Raw genomic sequence first — 24,354 nt, forward strand, 5'->3', positions numbered from 1 at the left:
ATGAGGGTTGATTGCAGGAAGTGTGGGAGGTTGGAATTTGGGGGTTAGGGTTTGGTTGAGAGGGCGAAGATAGGGAAGAAAGAGGGAGAGAGGGTGTTTTTTTTTAAATTTTAAATTTTGTTATTTTATTATTTTTAATATCCACGTGGCACCCAGTCATTGTCCACGTGGGTGCCACATCATCAGTTGACAGAAAAACTAACGGAAAACTTAACAAATGTACGAAACTGTCCCAAAATTAAGACTTGATGTATGACTCTGGGATGAAAAAAACTTCATGTACCAAATGTTGAAAACCACGAAACTTTAGGGTAGTAAACAGAGATTAACCCAATTTTTTTATTTGACAATCTTAATAAACTTACCTGATTCTACATTTAAAATTGACGTAAAAGAGGAATGTTTAAGCTCAAAACATTATAAGAGAAATATGCCCAGATTAAATTCCTCTCACTATTTGGTTTACAATTTCCCAATCAAGCAAGGGCTCTTTTGATGCTAGGATAAATACACTCACTAACAATCCAAGGTATATGCTATTACTTTGAGCAAGAAAAACAAAATAATAACAAAATTAAAACGAACGAAGGAAAAAAAAGAAAAAAAGAAGGAAGAATCAAAATTTAGGCGCTCCGGTGAACCGAGCCGTTCAGCGAACCGGACCCTCCGGGTTATCCCCAAAGCACCTTTTAATTTGCCCGCCACAAACAAAACCCTCCCCAAAACCCTAATTTACGAATCTCCCCCACTTCCCTACTCTCTCAGTCGTAGCCGTGTGAAAATTTGCTCTCCAATCCAAAGACTTTCCCTGTTTGGTTCCCGAGAAAGGGAGGGAAAACCGACTCAAGATTTCAGTTTTACACCCCGAAGGGCTTCAATTTTTTTCAATTTTGCCCGTTCGGAGTTCTAGGGTTTTGAACGCCATGTCCTGGGAGGACGAAGTCGTTATGCGTGATGTCACCCATGCGGGTATCGTCGTCGGCGACCGCATTGGCCGTGAAGTCGCGTCGCAGCTCGATCTTGAAGAAGCCCTAGAAGCGTCCCGATACGTTAGTCACCCCTATTCTACTCATCCCAGAGAGGTAATTTCCGTAATTTATGCGAATTAAAAGCTTTGATTTTTGTTGTAAAAGTTTGATATTTAGGGCTCAGATTGCAATGTGTTAATTTTGGGCTCATTGTTTCTCTCTTGTAAGATTTCTGGCTTTGTTATTCGATCTTTGAGAAGTATATATTCACAAGTATAATTTCATTCCAATCATTGTTAGTATAACCTTCTTGAACTGGATCATTGTTCTTGAACTGAAGTATCGGCATTTACCGGTGTACTGGGTAAATGATAGGACTTCATGAATTTGTTGTATTTCCTTGGTTTTTCAGCACTACCGCACTGGTGGATCACTAAGTATATTATTTAGGCAATGTGTGTGAGAGTTGCGTAGCACATATGGTATTTATCATGTGTGCCATTTTAGTTGGCAATCTTCTGACAGTCAATGGGTATCGTTCTTTCTAAATGACTTGATCTCAACATTAGTAATGTATTATATTATTTCTAATAAATTAATTATGATAAAATTCATTTTTGATGTGTTATTTACACTTGTTTTCTGCTCATAAGTAGTGCCATATTTCATGTTATTGTTTAACAATCTGATATTACAGTGGGATCATATTTTTGTTTAGATTGTATGACTTGAATTCAGTTCTGTTCTCTAAAGCTTTACAATGATGTTTATTCCATTGCAGTGGCCACCTTTGGTTGAGGTGGTGGATACTTGGGAGTTGCCTCTCGTACTTATTGAAAGATACAATGCAGCTGGTGGGGAAGGAAATTCATTATGTGGGATTTTTCCCGAGATTCGTAGGGCATGGGCATCAGTAGATAACTCCTTGTTTCTCTGGCGTTTCGACAAGTGGTGAGTATATAGTCATAAGATGATAATACTACTAATAGAAAACCTATGAAAATAAATAATTTCAAGATGCGGATATCATAACTAGTACCATACTTGTAGCTTTTTGACCACTGGTCCATGGGTTTCATCTCCACGCTTTCGATTAAATCCCTCTGACATTCTCTATTTATCAGGGATGGACAATGTCCAGAATATAGCGGGGAGGATCAAGCTATTTGTGCTGTTGGCCTTGCTAAATCTAAACCTGGTGTTTTCATTGAAGCTATTCAGTATCTTTTGATTTTGGCAACCCCTGTTGAGGTATGTTGGTTATTATCTCCTTTGTTTATGTCTATATCCCCATGGGTACAATTCTGACAATTGAAAACAAAATTTCCAGGCATTGCCTGGTTGATCCCACATAGATTGTGGTGTTAAGATTAATTGCTGCTTTAGAATTATTTTTCATTTTTTTACCTTTTTCCTGTGAAGTTAGTGATGACTGCTTAAAGTTGTGACCAGTGGGTATACATTGCTCTTAATCATACTTGGATATTTTTATAAGTTGGATTAAGACACTTATTTTATCTAAACTAAGGATAGAGTTTTCCCTAAGCAAGTTGGTGCCCGCAGTTCGAGTCTTGGAAAAAACTATCTGGAGACGGGTATGGCTTGGTAGAAGCCTCCAGTATTGGTCTGCCTTTCTCTTTAGAAGATATTTAACTTGAGAATTGAATATTCAGTCATAATTAGTTGCAATTTTTTTAATTTTCTGTATTTGACTTTGTTGACTTTTGTTTAAGCTGTATCTTCTGTTTGATACTTGCCATAAGGGTTTCTTTTAATTTGTTTGCAGCGTAGAACTTTTAACAATTTCTAGTTGAAGTTTGTAGTTTTCCTTAATGGTCTCTGTCTTTTATCAGTTAAGTCTTGTAGGTGTATGTTGCTCTGGAGGGGCTGGTGGCACAGATCCTTATGCAGAGGTCTCACTACAGCCATTGCCAGAGTATACAGTACCATCTGACGGAATCACAATGACATGTATCACGTGTACTGACAAGGGTCGTATTTTCCTTGCTGGGCGTGATGGCCACATTTATGAGCTACATTATACGACTGGATCAGGCTGGCAAAAGCGTTGTCGGAAAGTTTGTCTGACTGCTGGTATAGGAAGTGTTATTTCAAGGTTGGTTGGACTATCTTATTTTTTCCTTCTTTGCTCTCTTCAAAGTTGTAATTATTCTGGTGGTTTTTCCAATTGGTGGGTTTTCCAATTTCCACCTAAAAGTTTGAAGTTGGATATTCTTTTTCTTAGATAACATATTCACATGACATGTTTTGTTTCGTTTGTTTTCAGATGGGTAGTACCTAATGTTTTTAAGTTTGGAGCTGTTGACCCCATTGTTGAAATGGTTTTTGATAATGAAAGGCATATCCTGTATGCACGGACTGAAGAAATGAAACTTCAGGTGTATATTGTGGGGCAAAATGCTGATGGGCCATTGAAGAAAGTGGCAGAAGAAAGGAATCTGATAAATCAGAGGGATCATTATGGGGGTAGACAATCAACTGGACCTAGAGGTCCAAATCGATTGCCAAAGTCATCAATAGTCTGCATATCACCATTGTCTACACTGGAATCCAAGTCTCTACACCTTGTTGCTGTTTTGTCAGATGGCAGAAGGATGTATCTTACCACTTCTCCTTCTAGTGGAAATCTAGGTGGGTTCAATACAAACCATTATAAACCTACCTGTTTAAAAGTTGTGACAACAAGGCCTTCTCCTCCACTAGGGGTCAGTGGTGGACTTGCCTTTGGAAGCGTGTCTCTTGCGGGTAGGTCTCAGAATGATGATCTCTCCCTAAAGGTTGAGGCAGGACATTATTCTGCTGGAACTCTTGTCCTTTCTGATTCATCTCCAGCAACCACAACTTCTCTTCTTATTGTGAGCCGTGATTCAACAGCACAATCAACTGGGTTAAGTACTTCAGGGATAAGTTCCAGGAGTTCTCGGGCACTGCGGGAATCTGTATCTTCTTTACCAGTTGAAGGTCGAATGCTTTTTGTAGCAGATGTTTTCCCCTTGCCTGATACTGCAACAACTGTACTGTCTCTATATTCAGAAATCGAATATGGTGGATATGAAGGCTTGGATGAGTCCTGTGAAAAGGTATCTGGAAAGCTTTGGGCCAGAGGTGACCTGTCAATCCAACATATATTGCCAAGAAGGCGCGTTGTTGTTTTCAGTACTATGGGAATGATGGAAATAGTTATCAATAGGCCTGTGGACATTCTGAGGAGGTTGTTTGAGGCCAACACCCCCAGGTCAATCTTAGAAGAATTCTTCACTCGTTTTGGAGCTGGTGAGGCTGCTGCAATGTGTCTAATGCTTGCAGCTAGGATAGTACATTCAGAAACTCTTATAAGCAATGTTGTTGCACAGAAGGCGGCTGAAGCTTTTGAAGACCCAAGATTAGTTGGAATGCCACAACTTGAGGGTAGCAGTGCATTATCTAATACTAGAACCGCTGCTGGGGGATTCAGCATGGGGCAAGTTGTTCAGGAGGCTGAGCCTGTGTTTTCAGGTGCACATGAAGGGCTCTGTTTGTGCGCTGCAAGGTTGCTATTTCCTTTGTGGGAACTTCCAGTCATGGTTATAAAAGGTGATTCTATGTCAGAAAATGGGTTAGTCGTATGCAGACTCTCTCTTGAGGCTATGCAAGTCCTTGAAAACAAGATTCGTTCGCTAGAGAGTTTGTTGAGGTCCAGAAGGAACCAAAGGAGGGGACTTTATGGCTGTGTTGCTGGTTTAGGAGATCTAACTGGTTCTATTCTTTATGGAGCCGGTTCAGAATTAGGTGGTGGTGACCGTGGTACGGTGAGGAACTTATTTGGTGCTTACTCAAGGAACACTGAGTCTAGTGATGGTGGTGTGTCTAATAAAAGGCAGAAATTACCATATAGTCCCGCTGAACTAGCAGCAATGGAGGTAGTTTTTGTATATCTTAAATGCATCAAGGTGTTTGTTTATACAGTACTTTTCCTCTCCTTTTCCTAATTTTTGTTTATCTTTTATCCTGCAGGTTAGGGCGATGGAATGCATCAGGCAGTTACTTCTTAGATCCAGTGAAGCCCTGTTTCTGCTCCAGCTTCTTTCACAGCACCATGTCACACGGCTGGTTCAGGGGCTTGATGCTACCGTACGACAGAAATTAGTTGTAATGACATTTCATCAGTTAGTTTGTTCGGAGGAAGGTGACCACCTTGCTACAAGGCTTATATCTGCTCTTATGGAGGTAGTGCTATTTTAGATTTAACATTGAGGAATGTCACTTTAGCAAAATTTCCTTTTCTTTCCCTCTATTGTTTGTTCGGAGGAAGGTGACCACCTTGCTATTGATGCTCTGGTTAGAAGATGCAATTACGGGACAGAGGTTCAGGGCCAAAGGGGTAGAGGAAGACCTAGGAAGAATTCGGAAAAGACTCTAAGAAAAGACTTAGAGTACTTGGATCTAACGGAAGACGTGGCACAGAATTGAGCGCAATGGCGTTTTAGGATTCATACAGCCGACCCCACTTAGTGGGAAAAGGCTTTGTTGTTGTTGTTGTTGTTGTTGTTGTTCCCTCTATTGTTTATCAGGTTTTTTTATGTATTTATCTTTTGCAACTCTTCATTCTGATATTTTCTTGTTATTCATTGCTCCAGTATTATACTGGTCCTGATGGCAGGGGGGCAGTAGATGATATTAGTGGGAGATTACGGGAAGGCTGTCCAAGCTATTATAAGGAGTCTGATTACAAGTTTTTTCTAGCTGTGGAGTGTCTTGAGAGAGCTGCTATAGCTCCAGATCCTGACAAGGAGAGTCTTGCTAGAGAAGCCTTCAATTTCTTAAGTAAAGTTCCAGAATCTGCTGACTTACGAACTGTTTGCAAACGGTTTGAGGATTTGAGGTCAATTTCTTGGGACAAAGCCCAGTGCTGTTTTGTTTGGTTGTCTGTAGTTAGGTTGTTATGTCTTAGACATAAAATTGATTATGTTGCAGGTTTTATGAAGCAGTGGTTCGCTTGCCTTTACAAAAGGCACAGGCTCTTGATCCCGCAGGTGATGCTTTTAATGACCACATTGATGCAGCAGTTAGAGAGCATGCGCTTGCTCAACGTGAACAGTGCTATGAGATTGTCATCAGTGCATTGCGTTCTCTGAAAGGCGAGCCTTCTCAGAGGGAGTTTGGTTCTCCTTTGAGGCCTGCTGCACGATCTGTCCTTGATCAGGTCTCTCGGAACAAATATATTTCCCAGATTGTTCAGCTGGGCATTCAGTCTCCTGACCGATTATTTCACGAGTATTTGTACCGTGCTATGATTGATTTGGGCCTTGAAGATATATTGTTGGAGTATGGAGGTCCTGATTTGGTGCCGTTTCTAGAAAGTGCTGTTTCTGGGGTAACATCATCCAGTTCTCCAATTGGTCACTCAGGAACAAGCATCCCATCCAATCAAGCCAAATATTCTGAACTGTTGGCACGGTATTATGTCTCAAAGAGGCAGCATCTGCTTGCAGCTCGTGTATTACTAAGACTGGCAGAGAGGCGCTCAAGTGACACGGTGGATGTTCCTACTCTAGATCAAAGGTAAGCATATTTGTCCCTTCAGTCTTCTTTAGTTCTCTCTGGAGACTCGAGTTGTTGTGGTGCCTTTCCAAACACTGTACCAGGGTTTTATATTACTAGAAATTATAGCTAAATAGTTTGTGAGGTTTTTCTTTGGGTATCTCTTTGTGTTTTTGTGGGAGTTTTTAGTGCAAGCCGTCCTAAGTAATGATTTTTGTCAACTCCAGGTATCATTACCTGAGTAATGCAGTCCTACAGGCAAAAAATGCAAGTAACAATGATGGCATGGTAGGTTCTGCTCGAGGCGCTTATGATGATGGGTTGTTAGATTTGCTGGAAGGAAAGCTTTCTGTCCTTCGTTTTCAGATAAAGATCAAGGAGGAACTTGAGGCTTTTGCCTCCAGGATAGAAGCTTTGGCTGATGCATCGGAGCCTGTCCAAAGTGGAACTTCTGGTGATGCCAATCTTGCAATTATTGCACGAGAAAAGGCCAAGGAGCTATCATTAGATTTAAAGAATATAACTCAGCTCTACAATGAATATGCTCTTCCATTTGAACTTTGGGAGGTACTTGGTTTCTTCTGCTCGTCAATCACTCTGTTATTTCGAATTGCTCCTTACTGCTTAATGGGTTGGGGAATTCTCGTTTTCATTTATAACTGAATCTTTGTTTTTCCTCTCGTGCACACAGATATGTCTAGAGATGTTATACTTCGCATACTATTCTGGTGATGCTGATAGCAGCATCGTACGAGAGACGTGGGCTAGATTGATTGATCAAGCTCTTTCAAGGGGTGGCATTGCTGAAGCTTGTGCAGTATTGAAGAGAGTTGGTTCTCACATTTATCCTGGAGATGGAGCTGGTTTACCCTTAGACACATTGTGTCTCCACCTCGAGAAAGCTGCAATGGTACGTTGGAGAGACACGCACAAACTCTTAACTCATAAATGTGTGTGAGCGCACAAACAAAAGTCGTTACAAAAGTTGATTACTTAAAAATTAAAGAGTTACCTGATTTTTCATTTTATTTTGTTTCATATCTATTTGTAGGATCGACTGGAATCAGGGGTTGAATCGGTTGGAGATGAAGATGTGGCAAGGGCTCTTCTTGCTGCATGCAAGGGTGCAACCGAGCCTGTACTGAACACTTATGACCAGTTGTTGACAAGTGGTGCTATTTTGCCATCACCAAACCTTAGGTTACGCCTTCTCCGATCAGTGCTGGTAGTACTTCGAGAGTGGGCAATGTCTGTGTTTGCACAGAGAATGGGTACTAGTGCTACTGGAGCTTCGTTAATTTTAGGTGGAACTTTCTCGATGGAGCAAACGGCAGTCCTCAACCAAGGGGTTCGAGATAAGATCTCAAGTGCAGCAAACAGGTGAGCTTTCTTCTCTAAACATCCTTAACAGTTTTCAATGTACGATTATATTCCGAGATTAAGCTCTTTTGTTCCTGTTGTACTGGACTTTCAGGTACATGACCGAGGTACGAAGGTTGGCCCTTCCACAAAGCCAGACTGAAGCTGTTCACCATGGCTTTCGAGAACTTGAAGAGTCGCTGACCAGTCCCTTTTCTTTTGATCGTTTTTGATTGTTCAGTGTACGAGATTTTTCTTGTTACTTGTTGCATTTAAAAATTAAATTATCTTGTAACTTCAAGCATTGGATGTGTCGTGTAATTTTCTGCAAAATCGATATCGAAAGTCGTCTTGTTTCAGCCAAATAAATGCAATATTTTTTTTTAAGGGACTTTAACTAAAAGTTTTTGGTGATGTTTATTTTAACAAAAAAAAATCATATTTTTACATTAAAAAATTAATTCTGGTACTATTTACTTTACCTTTTATTTTGTCTTTATCGATAAAATTCAAAGTTTTCAAGTTATTTTGATTATTATTATTTTTTACGCAATTTGATGCAACGATGAACAGGGAATGACAATATAGTTTCTTTAACTTTTTATTTAAAAAGAAAGCATCATTTTTGAAAAAATAAAGGCGAATTATATAGTGTTCTTTTTCCATGTTGCACTTTGTGATATCGGGCCTTGCAACAAATTTGTCCACTAATTTTGTACTCTAAATAATTATTAATCAAATTCCAATTTGAATTAAAGTAAAAATTTGATTGATGACAATTATTTGATGCGCGCAAATTTAATAAAACTAGTATTTTTTAATGATATTAACCAACTTAAATTTAGCGTTAAAAGTTTAGCATACAAATTTGATACACCTAACATTGTGACGAAATAGATGAGATTCACGTTAAAAATTACAACTCACAGCCGATCATCCATCATCCATCATCCATCACCATAAAAAAAAAAAAACGAGGGTACATCCGTCTTTTCGAGCAACAACCAGACTTCCAACCTCTGTTACTGTTAGCCCCTTCCGTGATCGCCCCAATAGTCAAATACAGAGAGAGAGAGAGAGAGAGAGAGAGAGAGGACTGCCACGACTGAGAGTAGAAAGCACAGACAAGCAGCCAGAAACCAAATAAATAAAAAATTAAAGGAAAAAAAGAAGAAGTAGAAATTAGAAGTGAAAAAGAAAAACGAAAAGGAAAGCAAAAACTTCCGTAGAAATTTTGCTTTGCAGTTTTCTTCCGTTTCCCATTCGTTCCCAAATTTCTGCAGATCTGATTTTCCATTGGAATTTTCGGATTCCCGAAGTCTTCGATTCCGGCGAAAACCCTAGAGAAATGTTCCGATTCGAGCAGGAGAAGATCCGGAAACGAATTTGACGCCCGAATTCTGTGTCCTTCGATCGGTGAATTCGTTTCTTTTGAAAATTTTGTAATTCCTAGGGTTTGACATGGCCGACGGTATTTCAGTGATTCCCGCGGGCGTCCTCCGCAACCTCGCGGACAAGCTCTATGAGAAGCGCAAGAATGCCGCTCTTGAGGTCTCTTTCTTGCGTCGATTGATTCTGTTGCTAGGGTTTCGAGTTGTTGCAATTAGATCTTGAAGTCTTATTGTACGATTTTATTGTATGGTTATGTGCTGGCGTTCATGTGCAGGTTGAGGGAATAGTGAAGCAGCTCACGACGGCTGGGGAGCATGATAAGATTACGGCGGCGATCAATTTGCTCACTACGGAATTCACTTACTCGCCGCAAGCCAACCACCGGAAGGTATTGGTGTTATTAATGTTAATTTGCCAGTTGGTTGTTGTATTAAGTCATTAGACTAATTTGAAGTTACAATTTGCGTGCTTCTTCTTTTCCATGTTGTTAAAAGTTTCACATGCAGAAAATTTGAATATATTTGTTGAATTTTGTATAGGGAGGATTGATAGGATTAGCTGCTGCAACAGTTGGGTTGACCAGTGAAGCGGCTCAGCATCTTGAGGTAAGGCATTGGGTACAATTGATCATTTTTTTTAAAGAAAAAATGGTATGGACCTTCGATATATGTGGCAGGGATGGTTTAAATTTTGGTAATTACGTGTGTAATTAAGCTTCCGAAGGTAAGTGTATAGCAAGGGCTACAAATAGGATGCTTAGTTTTGCTAATTAAAATTAGCAATTAACATGGGCACAGTGTGCTGAGCTCTCACTCTAGATGACTAAATCACTGATCGTTTACCCACCATAATGTTGTTGTAGTGTGGAAGATGCAATCAAACTAAGATGAGGATATCTAGACTTAGCTTGATGAACCTAAGTGAATTATCAAAGATTCATGTAGAAATATGTGTTAATTGTAAACTTGTAAGCCTCTCGAAAGTTCTTAGTATGCATCCCGTAATTGAGTTGAATGCCAGCTGAATACGGAGTATATACATATCTAAGCCTGAAATGAGTAGTGATAGCATGATGCCAAATTTTGGATCTTTCTCTTTCTGAAAAATATTGAGTTTCATAGCTAATATATGCATTTCTGACTTGATTTAAATGCCAAATTCTTCTTTAATGGTATTGAATATTTCTTTTGCTTCTGATTCACCCTGCCAGCAAATTGTGCCCCCTGTGCTTAATTCCTTTTCGGACCAAGATAGCAGAGTTCGTTATTATGCTTGTGAAGCTCTATATAACATTGCAAAGGTGAGCAGATTAGGTGGCTGAATTTTTAAGTTATTATTCTGTTTTTCTCACCTGACCTATATTTAATTTAATTTAATTTTTACTGGTTGGCAGGTTGTAAGAGGAGATTTTATCATATTCTTTAATGATATATTTGATGCCTTGTGCAAGCTTTCAGCAGACTCAGATGCTAATGTACAAAGTGCTGCTCATCTTTTAGATCGGCTTGTAAAGGTGTATAACCATCAAAACATTAGCGTGTGTCTATCCCTCATACATCAGATTTTCTCAATTGTTTGTCTTCCAAATAGGCATTTAATTCTGTTATATTAACTTCAATTTTTTAATTTGGAAGCAGGATATTGTTACTGAAAGTGATCAATTCAGGTGTGTAATATTCTTGATCTGGATTTGTCTCTCAAAACATTTGTACAACACTTACAATGTACCTTTTTTTTTTTTGTTCTTTCCCTACCACAGCATTGAAGAATTTATTCCACTGTTGAGGGAGCGTATGAATGTCCTGAATCCCTATGTCCGTCAGTTTTTGGTTGGATGGATCACTGTCTTAGACAGTGTTCCAGATATTGACATGCTGGGATTTCTTCCTGATTTTCTTGATGGTAATTGTTTATACTATGAAAGATTGACATGCTTCACGTATTTCTCATCATTTCTGATAATTGCATATGAACTCATAGTTTGCTAATAAATCTCAGGCTTGTTCAATATGTTAAGTGATTCAAGCCATGAGATTAGACAACAAGCTGATTCAGCACTTTCAGAGTTTCTCCAGGAGATCAAGAACTCCCCAGTAAGGCTTCTAACTGTTGATGAATTAATCCTGCAATGATGTTTGTATTATGTGTTTCCCTAGTTACTTTTGGAGAACCTGTGCCAGTCTCTTCCATACGGCCAGTTTTCTCCCTGTTTCTGAGCTGATAAAGTATATATCTTGTTCATTTTAATTTTCTGACTCGAACAGTGCTACTCTTGAAGTCTGTAGATTATGGTCGCATGGCTGAAATACTGGTACAGAGAGCTGATTCACCGGATGAATTTACTCGGTTAACAGCTATCACATGGGTAAGTAAGAGTAAACTAGAGTAGTGTTTACTCATTGGTATCATTATCCACTGGTATTCTTATTAGTTTGTTTGACCTGTATTATATTGAATAGTCTTACACATGTGATTCTCTGCTGTGCAGATAAATGAATTTGTAAAACTTGGTGGGGACCAGCTTGTTCCCTATTATGCTGATATTCTGGGAGCAATTCTACCCTGCATATCTGATAAAGAAGAGAAAATTAGAGTGGTAGGTTGACTGTCCTCTTCCTATATATATCAGGTTTCACTGCCTCCATGGGTTTCTTCCACTGAACTCCCTTTTCCTCTCTCAACTAAAGGTTGCTCGTGAAACCAATGAGGAGCTTCGTGCCATTAAGGCTGATCCAGCTGAAGGATTTGACGTTGGAGCAATCCTCTCTATTGCAAGGAGGTGTAGTTTTTCTAACCAAAACCCTATCAGAATTTACCCTTTTTATATTATGGGTGTACATAGAGATTCTGTTTGTTGTGGAGCTACTGTCCATTCTGAAGTTGCGTTTTCTATTGTTATGATAAAACATTTATTATGCTTTAGTTTTTTTGTTTTGATATGAGAATATTTTGCGATCAGGCAATTATCTAGTGAATGGGAGGCTACTAGAATCGAAGCACTGCACTGGATTTCAAACCTTTTAAACAGATATCGCGCTGAGGTAATTAGGCACTTCTCGAGTTCTGTGTACTTCAAGTTGATTGTTTCTTACCTGTCTTCCCATAATGTTTAATCAGGGGAGGAGGTACCACAACTGGGTTAATAGTGTTAGGCAATTTCTCTAAATTCTGATTTTAGTTAGTGTGGGCAATGTTTATTTGTCATATCATGGGTTACTGTTTGTCTGGGCCTGTATTTTTTTGTTACAAAGATTTGATTTTAAAATTTACTTTGAACAGGTTCTAACTTTTCTGAACGAAATATTTGACACCCTTTTGGGAGCACTCTCAGATGCATCTGATCAGGTAATCCTTTTATTCTCATGAATATTTTTCTCTTTTTGTTTCAAGTTGTATTTTATAATCTTTCTTTAGTTGTCATTTTCATTTATGGTGTTATTGTCGACTCCCACTGTTTATGTGGTATCTGTATTTTCACACTTATTGTGTTCCACATATAAGTCGTATGGATCTGTTGTTAACTATTAATTAAGGGGTCATTTGATAACATTTCATTTTTCAGTTTTCAATTTTTTGAAAACTGAAATCTTGTTAGGTAACTGCTTTCAGTTTTCAAAAAACTGAAAACTAGTTTCTCTAGTTTTCAAAATTTGGCCTTGAGTTTTCACCTTTTGGAAAACTGAAAGTAGTTACCAAACAAGATTTCAGTTTTCAGAAAACTGAAAACCAAAAACTGAAAACGAAATGGTTATCAAATGGCCCCTAAGGTTGTCATGCACTAATGTTGCTACTTTCGTCTATTATAACTCTCTGTGATTTGCCAGGATCATCTGCTGACTTATGTATATTATACTTTTCGTTCTTAGTTACGTACTTTTCCAGAGGCATTTTTAACTTTGTAATAAGACGTTATCGAGTTATCATGTGATCTTTTATTTAGTATGCCAGAATGCAGCTTATTTATTGCTTTATGGTGTCCAGAAACATGCATAATGAAAAAGCTAACTGACCCTACATGTTGAACGGCATTTATGAGTGTATATAATGTTGCAAGTCTGGATTATGTCCAGGTGGTTCTCTTGGTCCTAGAAGTTCATGCATGCATAGCAAAAGATCCACAGCACTTTCGCCAGCTTGTTGTGTTCCTTGTGCATAATTTTCGTGTGGACAACTCTCTTCTAGAGAAGTGAGTCTCTCCCTCTCACTCTCCCCTCCCTCCTTGTGCTTTAGCTAATTTTAAATCTGTGATAATATGTTTCTTGTTTTAACTATGGTCTTTATGTTTTTTTTTTCCCCAAGACGTGGTGCGTTGATTATTCGCCGACTTTGTGTGCTTTTAGATGCTGAAAGGGTCTACCGAGAACTGTCTACCATACTAGAAGGAGAGTCAGACCTGGATTTTGCATCTATTATGGTTCAGGTTGTTATTTATCACACTACATAAAATAATGCGTGCATGAGTGACACAAATGAAGCAACAGTCGCATGGGGCATGATAAATGAGCTCTACATTCTAGTGCCCAGAATTAAAACGTTTTATCAGGACTGAGGCGTTTAAAAAGGGTGCTGTTATTGGCACTCCAAAAACCTCTTGCACTCCAAACTTCTATGTTTAGAACGAAAAATACACTTGATGGAGTGCACGACGAGTTTTTTGGAGTGCCAATAACATCACCCTTTCAAAATACCAATTTAATTGTATGCTTGTGTTCTTTATTCAAGAGTTCTTCTGTGTTCTGTGTAGCCTAATCTTTTTTATCCCTTTGTTCCTTTTCCTTGTTCAGGCTTTGAACTTGATTTTACTTACATCCTCCGAGTTGGCTGAGCTTCGAGATCTTTTGAAAAGGTCACTTGTGAATCCTTCTGGGAAAGACTTATTTGTTTCCTTATATGCTTCATGGTGCCATTCACCCATGGCAATTATAAGCCTCTGCTTATTAGCTCAGGTGAGGTTCTAGAGCTTTGTCACCCATGGTCGCCCTTTCACTTAAAAATCTGTGTTTGCGTGTGAGCATTTGTTTTCTTTTCTTGAACATGTTGTGTATGTTTTTTCATGACAGACATATCAGCATGCAAGTACTGTGATTCAGTCTCTGGTTGAAGAAGATATTAATGTCAAGTTTTTGGTCCAGCTGGATAAATTGATTCGGTTACTAGAAACTCCAATCTTTGCGTATCTTAGATTACAGGTGCTGTATTGAAATGTATTTCTCCTTTTAGTATTGGAGTCCTACTATAGCATCCTTATCATGTTTTCCCCTAAACTGTCATTTTGTGTTTTCTGCCTTGCTTTCTCAAACTGGCAAATTAGTTTGAGTGCCTGAGATCGTATTTTGATTCTTGCAGCTTCTTGAACCTGGAAGACATATATGGTTGTTAAAAGCCTTATATGGTCTTCTGATGTTGCTTCCTCAGGTATAAACTAAATGCTCTTTTTATACTATTTGAGGATGAATTTTGCTGTGAGATTGCGTGCATAAATCATTGAGATCAAAATCTATCTGAGTTTTTGGAAACTCCTTCAATATGTTCTTTGCAAGAGTTTTTGTTTTTGTGATTGGTAATTTTGTGTGTTTAAGTTTCGTTTCATGCTTGATTGCAGCAAAGTGCCGCCTTTAAAATTCTGAGGACGCGTTTAAAAACTGTACCTTCATACTCATTCGACAGTGAGCAACTCAGAAGAACTTCTTCAGGGAATCCCCATCAGATTCTACATCACATGCCAAGTGCCAGTAGTTCGCAGATCATTGAAGACGGTGACATAAACCAGGCCAGTAAGAGTTCTCATAATGGAATTAACTTTACTTTAAGACTACGGCAGTTTGAGCAAATGCAGCAGCAACATCGTCAAAATGCAAAGCTGCAGGCACAAACACAAAGAACTTCCACAGCTTCTTCAACACCGAAGGTTTGTTGAGTTTCTTCCATCTGGGGAATATTTATGTTGAGATAAGTAGCGTTTCGACGAGTGTTGTTGGCAAATGTTTATTTTGGGGCAGTATTGGCAGGCAGGATTCGTCATGTGCCTGTTGCAAACATCTTTGACAGTCCACTGTCACTGTTCGTTTTAGATTATTACTCGTTATCGTCATATACGGTTTAGTTGGAATTACATTGCTGCCTTGTTGTATATGCAGGATGTGCAGAGACCAGAAGAACAAAGCCATAGCCGATCTGCATCAGACGTGATTAGGGCGCCTTCCAGATCTCGGAGGGCCCCGGGGCAGTTACAATTATAACGTTGCTGCATCAGGACACTGGCCGAGGCTAATATGTTCTCATCTCAGGGAGGAGGAAGCATCGGAGTCGTGGATGACGGGATCCGGTATAGTTTGTAAAGTTGTATATCGTAGTAGTTTGTTGTTAAAAGCTCGTGGCGGCCGGGATGGTAAAAATTTGGTTTTAAATTGAGTCGAGCTCAGCTGTAAGCTCGAGCTATTCTTTCGGACTTGTGCAAGCGAGCGGGGAAGTGCCCTACGTGGTTGTGTTATTTTTTTATCGAAAACCACGCGGGGGTAGGAGGAGGGAGATACTCTGATTTAGAAGACGCAGTCTGTTTTATTAATACTGCCTGTTACAGCAATCTTATAAAAACTAAGTCCTTCATCTTCATGTACACCTTCGATCCTGAAAAATGGAAAAAAGAAAAGGAAAGTTTAATGTGTAGTATTTCAACTTGTTTTTTCCCCAAACTCTCGCGTATTCTTTCATATTTATGTGCTGCTAATTAAAAAGAAAAAATATAAAAATAATAATTAAAAAAAAAAACTTGTGGCAAGAATTTTACATTCGCTTTATGAAAAATCTCTTAAGCTGTTTGAAATTGAAATAGGTCTTACCATTTATTGAGTTTTATAAGTAATTAGTATTCGGTTCTTAACCAATCGAAAATAATTAAAAAGTAATTTGGTCACAACAAAGTTTCGCCAGTTATTAGATTCGTTTGAAAGTGTTTTGTAAGTGCTTTTGGTGAAATTCATTTAAAGAAACACTTAAATGCTTTTCTAGAATTCTTTGAATTTTTACTAATGATTGGTTTCAAAAATATTTTCACAAAAAGCGTTTCAGTCGTTTGAAAAACACTTCAATATGAGCTCATAATGTCTTCAAAATGTGCAAGATGAGTTTTAACAAATTTGTGATGGAAAAAAAAAAGGAAAACTAACGAAAAACCCTCAAAAACTTTAGCTTTAATCAAAATGACAAAATAAAGATGTAAGTGAATAGCACCAGGAGTGACTTTTCAAGGTAAAAATGTCTTTAACGTTAAAAGTGAACAGTACCAAAAATATTTCATTAAGATACCAAAAAAATAAACCCATGAAAGAAGCTTTTATAGGCTATGGATTTTATAGATTTTTGCAAAATTGTTAAAAATCATGAGTTATGGCTCACAAATTGTTCTTGGAAAATTCGAAATTTAAACTTCTCACAAGAGCTTTTGCAAGCACATTATGAAGTTTTTACAAGCCATTGAGACGGTCGGGTGCATACAACAATTTCTCCTGAACAGACCAAAACGAAATTAAAAAAATAAATAAAAATACCATTAAGACAATAACAGAAATAATAAAAGAAGGGAGAAATATCCAAACAATACAAGGGAAAGGGAGAAATATCCAGAAATTCAGAGCCCTCTGATGCACCGTGAACCAGAAGTAGTGCACCCTGAATCGAATCGAATCCTCGTTCGATGACCATGTTTTCGAGTTCTCATTTCACGGGGGCAATCGTTTCATCATAACAAGAAATAACGTCCCATCTAATATTAGCATCCTTCCTACATAGCCATTCAGGCACAACGATTGAACTTTCCCGGAAGCTTTGATTCTTCATATCGTAAAAATGAAGAAATGCTTGGGATAGTGCTCCGGATTCGATCAAGATCTCACCGGTGTGGATTGCACATAAGCAACTGTAAGGGTATGTTGTAAACGAATGCAAAGAATATGTAACGGCGAAAACCTCCTTAACCCATACTTGATCTTGATAGTCCTTCAAAATCCACAACTCTAACCCTGCTAAATATGAAGTTGAAGTCGTCTCCTTGTCATATGTGAGCGCTAGACATCCGCCCACATCAACAATTGCCCAAAAATGATGGCTGTTACCATCAAATTCTGGAGGAAATGGGATGACTCTGAATCTTTGCTCTCCAAGGTCATATACCACTACACATTTCTCTTCGTCATGTGTCCAATGTATGGCTCCATGGAGGCACACACTTTTCATGTCAATGCGCCAAAAAGTATGATCAAATGGGAGATCATCGTGCTCCACCTCTACGCGCCTCCACGGCTCTGCACTACCCAGTGTGAAAACCTGGAGGTTAATACTTGCATCAACCCTGTAAAAATTCGCAGGCTCTTGGTGTAAAAACCTGCATAGCTCGAGTTGAACAACCATATACTCGTCTGTAGTGGGACTAAATCCAAAGCCATATCCAATCTCGGCTCCCCAGGGTTTGACGTCCGGTGAAGTAGATTGGTAGCTGGTGGGTGAATTGGAAGTGGAGGGAAGGGTTATGGACTCTCGGGTGCAGGGATTAAATACGCGAATGCGGTGCTCATGAATAAAGATAAAACAAGCCAAGCCGTTGGTACACAGTACATTGGGGAGACTGTACTCTTGGGGCTCTAGTGTTAGAAGGTGGGTGGCGCCGGCGGGTGAGGGACTGCCATCTTGGTTGATATGGAGGGACATAATGTGTTGCTGCTTCGTGTCAATGTTCCTGAGATCGAGGAGGAGGAGACTGGTGTTTCGATTGGAATGCAGGTTTCGGTAGGCGCTGAGAAAGGAAGGGTTTCGGGTGATGAGAGCGAACCACGCCTTGGAAACACATTTGAACCGCATCAGAGACTTGGCTGGTAGCTTTGGAAGTATCTGAAACCATATGATTTCATTTGGGAGCTCCGTAAATAGTGATGGAATTTTCGGAACATCATCGCCTTCGTCTTCAGCTACTTCCATGTTCAATTTTCGGGCGGAGATTCCGAACCCCGACCAAATTTCCGACTCTGAGAATATATATAAACTAAAACTAGTTCGTCAAACGTCAGTTTTAGAAATATTGAACAAATGCAAAAATGTAAACGAAAGGATTGTCGAACGAACAGATTAAAGTTATTACTTTATGGAGTTTTCAATGAGATCGAATTTAGTGACTGACATATGAACAAGAAAAGATCGAAACAGAGAAACAGAGAGATCGAACAATTACCAAATCCCTTCTCTCTGGTTTTCTGCCCGCCGTGAGGATAGCCGTCTGCCGCGGCGAGAATCGCTTCTGCGCTAGCAACAATCCCAGGAGAGCTTTTTGCTGTACAACGAAATATATATAGACATGTATTCTTTTTCTCAAGGGATGCGTGGCCGGCCCGCTAAGTTAAGGTCATCTTCAACCGACCGTCAGGGGTTGTAAGGTTAAAAATAGTTTGGAATGATACGAAAATTGTCTCCAATCGAGTGGTAGACGAAAAGGCTTCTGGACTCCATCAGGTTCAAACCCCCAAATCAAGTCAGCGGGCTAGCCATTTCCATCCAGCCCTCCAGCACCATAATGTCAAGCTTGACATTTTGCCAGCCCTTCAGAGCTCCAGAATGTCAAGTTTGACATTTTGTGAACCCTTCAGCTTGCCAGAATGTCAAGCTTGACATTTTACCAGCCAACTTAGCCCATTTAAATGCTAACGACTACCTGGCTTCAGCATGATGTTAGCTAGCAACGACTAGCTAGCGTCATGCTGCCGTCAAGTTACCATTGGAATTTAAATTTTTTTTTTTGGATGAATTTAAAAAAAAAAATCTAAGTTTTTTTCCTATAAATACCTATATCATTCCTACAATATTAAAAGCTGAAGATAAATAGTGTCACATAGATAAGAATCATATCTAAAATTTGCTCAACCAATTACATCTCAACATGTGGCACTCAAAATCCAATCCGAAAAATTATTAAGATTACATAAAGATAAGAAATATGGAGAGTTACTCACTTTAGCAACACGTGTCAATCGAAATCTTATCTGAAAAATTATTGAGATTACGTAAAGTTAAGAAATCTGGAGAGTTATTCACGTTAACGACACGTGTTACTTGAAATCTTATCCAAAAAATTATTGAGATTATATAAAGATAAGAAATCCGGAGGCTTATTCATTTGGCGACAAGTGACACTCAAAATATGTCTGAAAACCTTATTTTAATATGGTAGTTTAATTTAATTAAAATAATAAATTATGTTTAGCCTATGACCCTTTGGCCCCTTCGGTTGGAGATGGTTTTTTGTCAAAAGGCTATGTTTGGCCCCTTCAGTTGGAGATGGTATAAAATATGATCTAACATTGTTCATTAAAATATAATTTCTTGCAGGTACATAGGGCTAAAGGGAGCCCTTTCGCCCTCCTTTGGTTGGAGATGGCCTAAATTGATGGAGGCATCGGCCGGTTGGATTTTCATACCAAACTGAGTAGACTAATATTTTAAATTAAATTTGTAAATCAGGTGATGCGTTATCAACATAAAATAAGCACGTTAGTCAATATTTAAATAAATTTAATTATCAGCAACCACGTCATCTAATTTATAAAAATATGATTTAAATGATTTCTCTAACATTATTTACACTTATTTTTATGATTAAACTTTGAAAGAAATTATCTTTTATTCAATAATTTTTATATATGTTTTCTTTTTTGGCAAGACATATGATATTATTCATAAAGATACTTTCACAACACATCGATAACATTTTGCAACATAAAATCACAAGGCCATATCAAACCGCTACAAATACATAATATTGTCGTGAGCAAAGAAATCACACGGAAAATTGACACGATTAGAGGAAACAAGAAGAAGATGTTCAAAAGCGTGATCAACGATTGCAACAACAGCACAAGTCCAAATCCTATTTCCTTCATATTATGTTTACGCCATCTTCTCTTGCAACTAAACTCAACCGAGCATCATCCTCCTTCAGGCATATCTGTTCAGGCAACACAATTGAACTTCTACCAAGATTATTGATCATCGTATTATAAATATGAACCGTTGCCTGGATTCGCGGCGGAGAAGACTGAATGCAGAGCTTGCCCGTGTGGATCGTATGCCAAGGACTGATATGGTAAACTGACTTCGGCCAGTGAGGGGGAAAGTGGCAGTAGCCTGTGGTTGTAAAGGACCAGGACTTGCAGACGCACTTGAAGTGCATCAGAGACTTGGTCGGTAGCCATGGAAGTATGTGAAACCATATAAAATGGTTTCGTTAGGGAGCTGCGGAAGTCTTGATCGAATGTGATCAGTAGTTACAAGTACAATATACATAATCTTCAATCAACTGTTTATTACCGTTGGCGCGCGCAAAGATTACAGCCGAGCACCTCTTCAAATATGAACATTAACTGCTACTTCGACAGATAAACAAGTAAACAACTCCCCACATGGTGTATCCGTGTTTACAAAGCGTAGATTTTTTCACGGTCGGAGTTATATTCATCATCAAGATCTGAGATATTTGCCGAGTAGAAGGACCGCGAGAAGGACTTGCTTCCACTGGCCCGTTTGATGCGCCTCTGAGAGTCCCGCCGGAAAGCCCCAAAGTGATGTCTGAAAACAAAGTAGCACATGCTTGCAAGAGTTCCAATAAGGATGGGCACTCCCACAACGGTTATGGTAATAGCCATCCATGAACTCCCTTCTCCGACCACCACAAAAGCTATCGACAGAAATGCCCCGCAGGTGCAAGCACAGGCAGCCCACATTAGTTTGTTCACCACTGACACGACTTGCTTCTGAGCCCCAGTTTCCCAGGCCACCAAAGTGATCTGAACCACAACAACTGCTAGCGAGATGAAAAGAGATGTGGCATTCAACAGGTAGAACAATTTGAAACCAACTTCATCGGCTATGTTAGCCTTCCCTGCTTCCGTTCCAGACTTTACATATTGGCCAGGCAAGTTAAAAATGGCCAAGAAAGCTATCGATGCAAACAGAACAGCAACTACTGTGATAGAATTGGTAGTGTTCTGGACAGCTTCCCTATGAAGCTTCTTTAGTTCTTTGGCAATGCCAGAAACTCGCCGCTGAGTTGTTTCATTTTGCATGAGCTGTGAGTGCACCTCATGCTTGATATCGCTCACAGTTCTCTTCAGCTCCATTGCTTCATCCACTTGGCCAACATGTTTTGCATATTTGGCACCAGCTTCCGCTAGTGCTTCTGTAATTTCTAATCTAGATTCTCCGTACGGTAGTTTATCTGCCAAATCCCTTGCAGTTTCGTAATGATTATTTATGGCGTTGACATCAATAGACCTATAGCTCAGCAAAACACTCACTATCTGAAAGAAAGAGGATAAAACATCATCACAGGAGGAGCAACAGAAGTATGAATATACACACAGAAAGACAAACATATGAAATTGGATTCACCACTTTTGAGGATGTAATACCATACTTCCTGGTTCCTCATCAAAGAAGAAAAGACGAACTTTATCAACAAAATTTTCATCGACTCAAAAACAAGGTCCCAATATAAAAATTTTAACTGATATATCCTCACATTACTTATTATCCATCATAATTCTCTTGCATCTCACATCTTCTCCATAATCCCCACACATGTAGATAACCCACACGTCCAAACAAGGCATGGCCATTATCTGTCTTGGGTAGTAGTAAAGACGACTCAAGCAGGGACTCCTCGGCAAGTTGCCACAAGAGGAATCTCCATGTAAAGAACTAGCTCCTAACCCAATTTAGACTTACGGTTACCCAGTAAGTAAAGCAAAGCAACTGATAAATCCAATGGAAGGGATAATAGTTAATGACAAGGTTTTTACGAGCTGATATTTTCATCCTACGTAAAATGTCAAACATAATGATGTGGATTTTATGATTAGATGTTTTTTCATAAATAGAATGTCAGTATGAAGATACCTCTGGACGGCATTTTCTTGTGGCTATATGCACAGCTGTGTTGCCCTTCTTGTCACGTTCATTCAGTATAGAAGTGTCAGCATCCAATATCTCCTCTACAACTGGAGTGCACTGACCTTTTACGGCCATATGAAGTGCAGTTTGACCTTTCTTATCCTTTATGCAGACTATTCCTCGATCTCGTTCTATAAGTGCTTTCCCAATACGGGGCAAGCCATACCTTGCAGCTGTATGTAATGCAGTTTTACCATTTTTCCTTACGATCCTCAGTGAGCTGATGTCGGCATCCAAGATGGCGCTGACTACATCTAAATGGTCCTGAACGGCAGCTGAATAAAGAGGGCTAGTGTTTGACGAGTCACACAGCTTACAAAGCTCAGGCCAGATTCCCAATAGTGCCTTCACAATACCTGAATAAATAACAGTCAATAACATATTTCCAATGTAAAATACGAAATGAAAAAGAAATCCTTTCACCACACTGAAGATTGCATATACACATCTACATATACCACGGAAAAAACACACAACTCGACCTCAAATGGCCAAATGTTGTAAACTTCTCATATGTTAAACCCTCTGCATATCCAGTCAATGTAAAGCAGATTAAGAAAAGGGCTTACAAGCTTAGCAACCGATTCCGAGTTTCGGTTACATGCGAATCAATCCTTTCATATAACCGAAAAGTATTTCGGTCGCATCGCAGAGCAAGAATTCAGCTTGCAGTACAGACAATCCGATTATCTTATTTAATCCATCAAACATTGTCTTTTAGGAAGGAAATTCTCACTAATTACTGAACTTGCACATAAAAGACCAGTAATTATTACGATCGTCCAGCACATACAAGGATCGATTCCAATTAATGAAGTTAAAATCCAAACAAAAAACCAATGAATTCAATCCCCAAACAAAAGCTTTAAGAAGAGTGAAGTCAGTAATCAATTTACCCAAGTGGCCACGCTTAGCTGCGACATGAAAGGCGTTCATATCAAGCTTGGACCTGATCTTGACAACCTCGACACCGCAGAGCTTGAGCAAGTAACCAAACACCTCCTCCAGATTATTGTACGCGGCCATGTACAGCGCAGTCTCACCGGCGTCGTTCTGCATCGCCATCAGATCAGATACCAGCGACCCATTTGAGGAGGGCTCGTCCTTGGCGAGCTTCTCCACCACCCGACTCAGCGCCGCAAGGTCGCCGGATCGGACGGCGGTGAAGAAGGATTGGTGGGTCAGGAAAAGCACGGACTTTGAGTCCATCGTGATTGAAAAGATTCAGTCTTTGGATAAGTCTCTGTTTGGGTTCATCAATGGAGGGTGGAGGAGGAGGAGCCGACCAGGTATTCCTGTAAACGAGTACCAGGTGTGATTGATTAATGATGTTTATTAATATGTCCAGAGATTAATCTGAAGGTGTAGGACTGTAAAGTGGGAGGGCATCATGTGGATTTGTGGAGGGTGGGAGGGGGTTGACTGGGGAGCTTAAGATTCCTTTTTATTTCAAGTCAATTTAGGAAGTGTATTGGTATCACATCATCCTTACTCATCATTAACATATATATTTTTTTCTTTTAAAATATTCAGTCTCCCTCTGATCACAAGTCTGGCTTCTACACCAGCAACGAGTTTCGAATTCAAAACCTTTTGTTTTTAATTTAAAGGAAGTCTCATAATATGCCCTTTACCATTGCACCATCGGCTCGTGGTTATCATTAACATATTTTAATCATGCTTATTTAGATAATTAGTTCTAATTAAAAAATGTGTGACACTCGGCATGATTTGATTGTAGCCTTTCCGCCGGGAATTACGTGCCTCTTATCACGGACTTTTACGCGTTATGCTGAAGCGGGCTGGTGTAGCCTAGGGCACGCCGACACCTAATTTAAGTCTGTTTCAATTGGGTCGTAGATATAGTCCCAATTCAAATTCAGGTTTGTCTCAAACCGGCCCCTAATTATGTTAGGCCCGAATGGCCTACCTACGCGAAAGTGATATGGGTAGGAGGAGGCTGTTGAGTGGGCGACGCGTGGCTAGCGTGGCTAGCGTGGCGTGCAACGAGTCATTGAGTTGGTGTGCACTGGTAATTACTGTGTTAAATTCACGCGCTAATCCTTCTCTCTCTCTCTTCCAAAATTAGCAACAAATCATCAGA

At 39.4% G+C, this 24,354-nt stretch overlaps 4 protein-coding genes across 6 annotated transcripts; 2 read left to right on the top strand and 2 right to left on the bottom strand.

The window, feature by feature from the left end:
• Positions 1–651: 651 nt before the first annotated feature.
• LOC103451544 (nuclear pore complex protein NUP155) lies at positions 652–8,237 on the top strand. The gene is made up of 12 exons (XM_029091092.2): positions 652–1,082; positions 1,750–1,919; positions 2,093–2,219; positions 2,822–3,084; positions 3,256–4,888; positions 4,983–5,195; positions 5,606–5,850; positions 5,943–6,530; positions 6,737–7,076; positions 7,201–7,419; positions 7,561–7,889; positions 7,984–8,237. Exons 1-12 carry the CDS (start codon positions 924–926, stop codon positions 8,099–8,101), a joined length of 4,404 nt encoding a protein of 1,467 aa, XP_028946925.1. The 5' UTR covers positions 652–923; the 3' UTR covers positions 8,102–8,237.
• A 652-nt stretch (positions 8,238–8,889) lies between these two features.
• On the top strand, positions 8,890–15,929 carry LOC103451543 (protein VAC14 homolog). 2 transcript variants are annotated; one of them, XM_008390954.4, is made up of 20 exons: positions 8,890–9,419; positions 9,535–9,648; positions 9,800–9,865; positions 10,471–10,560; positions 10,654–10,773; positions 10,895–10,926; positions 11,020–11,162; positions 11,259–11,353; positions 11,539–11,625; positions 11,749–11,856; positions 11,948–12,039; positions 12,220–12,301; positions 12,540–12,605; positions 13,331–13,446; positions 13,560–13,680; positions 14,045–14,206; positions 14,321–14,449; positions 14,607–14,675; positions 14,863–15,168; positions 15,398–15,929. In XM_008390954.4, the coding sequence occupies exons 1-20, from the start codon at positions 9,330–9,332 to the stop codon at positions 15,497–15,499; spliced, it is 2,190 nt and encodes a 729-aa protein (XP_008389176.2). In that variant the 5' UTR covers positions 8,890–9,329; the 3' UTR covers positions 15,500–15,929. The 2 variants fall into 2 exon arrangements, with proteins under 2 accessions (XP_008389176.2, XP_008389177.2); XM_008390955.4 differs by having other exon boundaries at positions 8,909–9,419; positions 10,898–10,926.
• Positions 15,930–16,785: 856 nt separating this feature from the next.
• Positions 16,786–18,879, bottom strand: LOC103452240 (putative F-box protein At1g47790). 2 transcript variants are annotated; one of them, XM_029091094.2, is made up of 2 exons: positions 18,481–18,879; positions 16,786–18,277 (listed from the first exon to the last, which is right to left on the bottom strand). In XM_029091094.2, exon 2 carries the CDS (start codon positions 18,228–18,230, stop codon positions 16,974–16,976), a length of 1,257 nt encoding a protein of 418 aa, XP_028946927.1. In that variant the 5' UTR covers positions 18,231–18,277; positions 18,481–18,879; the 3' UTR covers positions 16,786–16,973. The 2 variants fall into 2 exon arrangements, with proteins under 2 accessions (XP_028946927.1, XP_028946926.1); XM_029091093.2 differs by having other exon boundaries at positions 16,786–18,294.
• A 1,130-nt stretch (positions 18,880–20,009) lies between these two features.
• On the bottom strand, positions 20,010–23,851 carry LOC103451542 (ankyrin repeat-containing protein At2g01680). Its single transcript, XM_008390953.4, has 3 exons — positions 23,147–23,851; positions 22,197–22,606; positions 20,010–21,598 (listed from the first exon to the last, which is right to left on the bottom strand). The coding sequence occupies exons 1-3, from the start codon at positions 23,457–23,459 to the stop codon at positions 20,717–20,719; spliced, it is 1,605 nt and encodes a 534-aa protein (XP_008389175.2). The 5' UTR covers positions 23,460–23,851; the 3' UTR covers positions 20,010–20,716.
• Between the last annotated feature and the right edge of the window lie 503 nt (positions 23,852–24,354).

This window comes from Malus domestica, chromosome 13, assembly GCF_042453785.1.
Source record: "Malus domestica chromosome 13, GDT2T_hap1".
Taxonomy (NCBI): Eukaryota; Viridiplantae; Streptophyta; class Magnoliopsida; order Rosales; family Rosaceae; genus Malus; species Malus domestica.